A 7,072-nucleotide genomic window follows, 5' to 3' on the forward strand; every position below is an offset into this window, starting at 1 on the left:
TCACTGCCGCCAACTAAACTCAAAAAAATTATCATAGTGACTTTGTTATAATGCCCAACATTATATATATGCCAAGTAAGCTTGATCCTAGACCAACCAATTTCATAGTCCCAGACTGTATACTATAACATAATCTTGGTGTGATTTTAGTTCTAACCACTGTCCTTGACCATCTTAAGAGTCTCCATGATCATGATCTTGATTACCCTCAAAAATTCCATAATCATGATCCCTGACCACCTTAGATACAACTTGTTGAGCAAAAATGGTAATTATAAAAAAAATAATTTTATTATTATTCAAGAACTACAAAACAACACCTACAATATTTCTCTACACTCACTCACACAAAAACAATTCACTTAGTTGAAGACTCACTCACTTAAAACTCTTGCACTCACAATAACACACACTGTTTTTTGAAATAACTCACAACACTCACTAACACTCACATCTTTTATTTTTGCACACACATATGCTAGGACTTAACCCCTATTTATACTAAGTTAATGTCAGTTTACAAAACTGACTTTAAATTTTCTTCAAGTTTCTTGAGGCTAGGTGATTTTGGTGGCTAGGTTCTAGACTCTTGTTGAGAAAGAGTGTCCTAAAGAATTTGTGAAATATTTAACATTTATATATTATTTTATATGTTTAAATATCTTCTGTCATTTGATTTCTTTATTTATATTCAAACTGAATGTTTTTATATGTTTACTGAATTGACGACTTATTGCTTATCATTAACTTTTTGCATGTTAGTGTTGAAGAAAGTAAGTGATTGTTTAACATTTGAGAATATACAATAGAGAACAAACAAGGTCTACTAAGATGACTAAATAAAAATTTAGTATTCATTTGATTGTGTATTTTCTTTTGAAGATTTTATTTAGGTTAGAAACTTTGTATTCATGACCTTATTTATTTCAGTAATTTTTAATCATATTACACAATATTAAATCTAATAATTAAATTCTTAATTTGATATTAAATTTTATATTAAGTCTTTTTTTAAAAAAAAGAGTTAACTTAATTATGTAAAACATTAAAACTAACAAATAAAGCTTTATTCTATTTGTTATTGTAAAACCTTAAAACAAGTTTTCGAAAGCATGGAATGGTGTAAATTAATTTCTGAGGTAGGGTATCCCCATAGCTAACAAACTGAATAAACAAATAAATCCCTAATAAAAAACATTTTTTTAAACTAATTTTATGCCTTAAAACAAGGTTTGAAAGAAAAATCACATCGTTTACACTAATTTCGAAAAGGGTAACCTTGTAACCAAAAAACTAAATAGACAAAGATACATTATTATCTGTATTTATAAATACGCAATAACATTTTATTCTATGTACAATCAGAAAGTTAAGCATTCAACAATGGCTTACGAAATTAAACAATTTGTCATTCTTGTTTCTGTGTTAAGGACAATTATACTTTCTTCCCAATTAATTCCATCCGTAGTTTGCAAAGGCACGGTCATCCCATTTGAAAAATCAAAACTTGATGATTGGAATAGCAGAAGCATCAAGGACTATAATGAGAGGAAGACTAAATTAAATCACGCAAAGTCTGCGTTATACCATGTTTTGGCCGCTGCAGAGGCCCGTGTTATGGTAATAACTGTCAGGAAAGATGGAAATGGAGATTTCAAGACTGTGACTGATGCAATAAGGTGTGTTCCAGAGGGGAATTCACATAGGGTTGTGATTAACATTGGTGGAGGGGAGTACCGAGAGAAGGTCCTCATTGACAGATCAAAGAAATTTATAGCACTTAATAGGGATCCAAATGAGTAAACAAAGATCGTCTATGACGGGACAGCAGCTAAGTATGGCACATTTGATAGCGCTACAGTGATCATAGAAAGCCATTACTTCATGGCTGTTAACATTGCGTTTGTGTTATGCCTCATTTTATTCTTTTTTTAACACTCTGCTCTATACCTTAAATTCTAACGTTGTTCAAACAACGGTTTTGGATTTCAATATGAAATTTTCAATGTTCATTTTCTTCCATATAATTCAGCTTTAATGCCAGACAGTAGAAGAACAGACGCACAGACGGTTGCTTTGAGAATATCAGGTGATAAGGCAGCGTTTCATAATTGGAAGTTTGTGGGTTTTCAAGGTACATTGTGTGATGATAAAAGAAGACATTTCTTCAGAGATTGTTATATACAAGGCACAGTTAACTTCATATTTGGAAATGGTCAATCCCTTTACTTGGTACTTTCGAACTCTTTCTTGATTATTATTTAATTGCTTCTTAATTTATCAAGAACTACAATGCTACATAAAGCTTCTTAACTAGTGTAATATTGATGTAGAATACCATTATCAAATTAGTTGCTAAGGACTTAGGAGTGATCACAGCAAATGGTACGGCAAAAGCGACTGATTAAAGTGGATTCACATTTGTTCATTTTACCATAGTTGGCACTGGTGACATTTACCTTGGACGTGCATGGAAGGAGAGTCCTATAGTGATTTTTGCTTCCACTTACATGGCCACTCTTATCAATGCTAAAGGATGGACAGATAGCATGCATGGCAAAAAAGAAAACAAGAATGTATGAAACCAATAATCTTTTCCCATATATAGTAAAGTGACAATGATTCTAATCATTAACATTTACATACTTAATGATTTGCTAATTTAAAATCTTGTAGAGCTGTGTATTATGGGGAGTACAAATGCAAAGGACCAGGTGGTAGTTTTTCTGGTCGAGCCAAATTTGCCAGACTCTTGTCATACGAAGAAGCTAAGCCTTTTTTGAGCATGACTTACCTGAATGGGAACAAGTGGATTTTACCACTTCCTAATGTATGAATTGATGATTCACTGTTATAATCTTATTCTCTTTTTCGAAATTTTATGATTGGTTTGTAGTCATTCTTCCAATTAATTTTATATATGTATCTTAATGAGAATTTATTTTAACACAAATTGCTAATCAATGTACTCCATGTCATAACTACTTTTAAAATCTTAATTTTTTTTATTGCTAATTACATAATAACATATTATTATTAGTATATAAATTAGTATTCATTCTTTCCATTTCACACACCATAATTTCATAAACTATAGGATAAAATCAGTTACATTTTTTAAAAACTTTGATGTCTTTCCAGCGAGATTCCATATAGTATGAATCATTCATCTGGCCATAAACCCCAAATTTGAAGTAATGAAAGGTTCCCCCACGGCCAGGTTCTTCGTACCTGAACTTTCCATCGATATAAATCTTGATTCTTGATAATTCAACATCATGAATCACATTTACCCGGAACCATTTGTCATATATATTTGGAACCAGAACTGCACTTGTATAGTAGGTGAGTGAGCCATTGTAAATTCTAAGCTGCAGAGTGGTGGGATGAGGAGGGCTTGCTCCAAACACTTGCATTATGCTCACACCAGATGTTCCACTAGGCACATACCCATATCCCTCAAATTGCCACACATTTGACGAATAATTATATCCCTGAGAAGAAAATTTCAGATAGAGTACCAAAACAGTAATGTAAATAAGGAGTCATTCTCTAAACAAAACATCCTAATATTTTATATGATACTGGCTAGAGGATTTTGTGCAAATATATAAATATATAAAATGAAAAAGAACCGATGAAGAAAGTATTCCAAGAAAGTAAATTAATGGTGGAAAATTGAGATGTGAAGAATATTTACTTTTATCATAACCTCAGTACGAGGTTTGGTGGGGCTATTTTTGGACAAAGGATTGTCTGTGGAGTAAACCCATAGCTTGTGAATTCCATTAACAAAGCTGTAACGTTCCCAAACTGGCAAGTCATAAGGCTTCTGGATGTGAAAGTTGGAGGTATTTAGAGGAAGTTGAATGAAAGGACCAGTTATTGGATCCGCTACCCAACCTCTCACCCATTGTATCAGAAGAAAAACCAAGTTCACAAGAACAATGTGATCGAACGCACCCATAAGGGCTCTCTCTTCTAATTTCTTTGCTGATGGGAGGTTAATTATGGAAACAGTGGCATATGCGAAAAGATGCATATACATATATGTTACTTATTTATTTTATTAATAAATTTATAATTTTGTATGGAGGCTTAACATTGGCCAAAACTATATAAACTTTTGTTTTTATATTTCTTCCTTAGTGTCATGTGTAAACATATGAATGCTAAATTTCATTTTCTTAGAAGTAACTTGACACAAAATATAAGAAATAATGTGAATGATACCTTATCATTAAGTATAAAAGATTATCAAATTAATTTTAATATTGTGGCTATTTTACATTAATTGTTTTATAGGAAGAAATGTTATTTTTTCAATTAAAATAAAGGGCAATCCTACGATCATTGTAATTATTTTACCTTATTCATCAAAGTTTTAAGACAATATTGTCGTATTTTCAATCAAAATAACAAGCCACCCAACCCCAATTACGTTTTTTTCCCCAAATAAAAAAACCTATCATTTATCATACCAATAGAGTTGTTTGTTGAAGTTGTCCAGGATTGTATCTAATACTCCACAACTCTTTGTTTACGCTAGTTAAATTCTTCATCCCTTCGTCTTCATATGCCTATCCATCAACAAAATGGTTCTTAACGATAGTAATATTGTCCTGTTCATCCAAAGAATTTTGAGTAAAAAGATGCTAATATATGAGTAAAATATACGCCAAAAGAAATGACTAACAATTAAAATATTATACATTATAGGATTATTTGAAAATATATATATATAGTTTAATTAAACTCGAATGACATGAGAAACAAGGACCCAAAGTCTTGAAACAAATATTTTACAAGGTCGGCTATAAATTATAGCTTTCAAAAGGTTATAACTTAGCTGTTAGACTCATACATAACTACTCTTTTTGTATGATTCATTTGGCTATATTAATGTTCTTTGTTTTCTTTTGTTGAAAAAAGAAAATTAACTTGTAAAAGTCATAGACTCATACATAACTACTCTTTTTGTATCATTCATTTGGCTATACTAAGATATATATCATGATTGAGAGAAACCTTCAAGATATATTAAGAAATTAAGAAAGAAGAAAATTAACTTGTAAAAGTCATAGGTGTCCTAGATGTTATTTTGTCATCATCGATTTTTGTCTCATTACACAATATACATTTCTCCATTTTATATTTCTGTGTTCTGGCGATGGATTCTTGTTCTCTGTCATGTTTGTGTTTGTTCTCTGTCATGGCTATGGATTCTTGTTCTCCGGCTATGGCTATGGATTCCTTTGTATCTTCAAAGCTTGTGGAAATAAATAAATAACTGCATAGAAGTAATGCTTAGAAAAAAAATTTATAGTCATCAGCTTAGATACCCCTCCATGCACTGTTGGCATCAAAATGTACAAGCTGTTCTGGTGTCAACCCTCATGAGATAGTTTGAGTGGCAAATATGGAAAGTGTTTGGGTTTGACACCCATGCACCAACAATATATTAAGAATAACTTTTCACTTATATAATACAGTGATTATGAGTCCAATCATTAGGTTCAGAATTTTAGCTGTTTAATGTGATTGGTTCAACCTTGAAGAGATAACCTAATAAGGGTTTTTTGTTTAAAAAAAAAAAGTTCCAATGTCACTACATACAAGGGAAGGTTTCATTGTGAAAAGGGAAAATTCTAATAATGTGAAAATATCCGGATCTTATTATTAAAACAAACTATTAGCAGATACTCGCAAATTTGGTTCTACATGTCACTGAGTCAATCCATGTTCTTAATTTAACAATCACCTTAAACTTGGACTTTTTTTTTTAAGTAAATACTACATGAAGCCAACAGCGTTGCAACACCGTCAAGTACCAATGATTCGTTATCCTTCTCAAGTGGGAAACCAATGGAACAATCAACTTTGTATCGTAGTATTGTTGGAGGGCTGCAATATTTGTATCTTACACACCCAGGTATTTCCTTCACAGTGAATAAGGCTAGTCAATTTATGTATGCACCGCATGATACTCATTGGGTATCAGTAAAACGATTTTATGTTATCTTAAAGACACTCTTTCTCATGGTTTGTTGTTTACCCATTCAATGTCCTTGCAACTCACGACTTATTTGGATTCAGATTGGGCAGGGCGTCTTGATGACATGAAATCTACTACAGGCTACATTCTTTATCTCGGTAATAATCTTGTGTCATGGAAAAGCAAGCAAAGGGAAGTTTCACGGTCTTCTATGGAGGCCAAATATCGGGCTTTGGCAGCTGCCACAATTGAAGTTCTGTGGGTTCAAAATTTATTAACTGAGATTGGCTATCCGATTTCTTGTCCATTGTTGTGGTGTCAGAACTTGGGGTCCACATACTTAAGTGCAAATCAGTTTTTCATACTAGGATGAAACATTTAGAGATGGATGTTCATTTTGTTTGGGATAAGGTTGCTAATAAAGAGCTTCATGTCGCACATTTATCAACCAATGATCAAATTGCAAATGTGCTCACCAAGCCATTACCAAAGCAACGGTTTATTTTCCTGCGGGACAAGTTGAGGATTTCTTCCAAAATTCCCTTAACTTGAGGGGGTGCAATAAAAATAAAAAAGATTAAGATCGTTATCTTAATAAAAAATCTTCTTGTATATTCAAATATGTGATAAGATTAGCTATATTGTTGTAACTATCATCTGTATAAATATTGATTTTCAATCAATGAAAAATTTATTTTTGAACCCAAAATCTTCCGCCTTCAACTTAGTTTGACTTTTCTGTAAGCAAATATTAATCTTTTGTAATTTGGGGACCGATCAATAGCCAAATCATCAAGAACTTTCAAGTACTGACCTACTCATGTTTTTGCAATTTGGATTCCCGTTAGTTGGTGTCTATAATAATTAAAGCACAAAATTTCATAAAATTTTCATTACTTTGAATTAGATGGTCTCAATAAAATTAATTATCAATGTTAAAGATATCTATTTTTCAAAAAATATATGAAAGCTTGTGGGAAAGAAAGACACAGGTCATATTATATCATTAGATAGATAAATATATACTGCATCAGTTTATTCTCACAATCCAACCATAATATGTATTAATAGGCCAAA

At 31.8% G+C, this 7,072-nt stretch overlaps 1 protein-coding gene across 1 annotated transcript; it reads right to left on the minus strand.

Annotated features, from left to right (window-relative positions):
* Positions 1 to 3,104: 3,104 nt before the first annotated feature.
* On the minus strand, positions 3,105 to 3,967 carry LOC123198928 (citrate-binding protein-like). Its single transcript, XM_044613734.1, has 2 exons — positions 3,701 to 3,967; positions 3,105 to 3,494 (listed from the first exon to the last, which is right to left on the minus strand). Exons 1-2 carry the CDS (start codon positions 3,965 to 3,967, stop codon positions 3,105 to 3,107), a joined length of 657 nt encoding a protein of 218 aa, XP_044469669.1.
* Positions 3,968 to 7,072: the final 3,105 nt, after the last annotated feature.

This window comes from Mangifera indica, chromosome 16 (genome assembly GCF_011075055.1).
Source record: "Mangifera indica cultivar Alphonso chromosome 16, CATAS_Mindica_2.1, whole genome shotgun sequence".
Lineage (NCBI taxonomy): Eukaryota > Viridiplantae > Streptophyta > Magnoliopsida > Sapindales > Anacardiaceae > Mangifera > Mangifera indica.

Bases quoted from the DNA above. Each gene is read 5' to 3' on its own strand.
- LOC123198928 (XM_044613734.1), bottom strand. From the start codon at position 3,967: ATGGGTGCGTTCGATCACATTGTTCTTGTGAACTTGGTTTTTCTTCTG. The intron at 3,495-3,700 runs GTAAATATTCTT...TTTTCTTCTCAG, and splicing joins GTACTGAGGTTATGATAAAA to GGATATAATTATTCGTCAAA.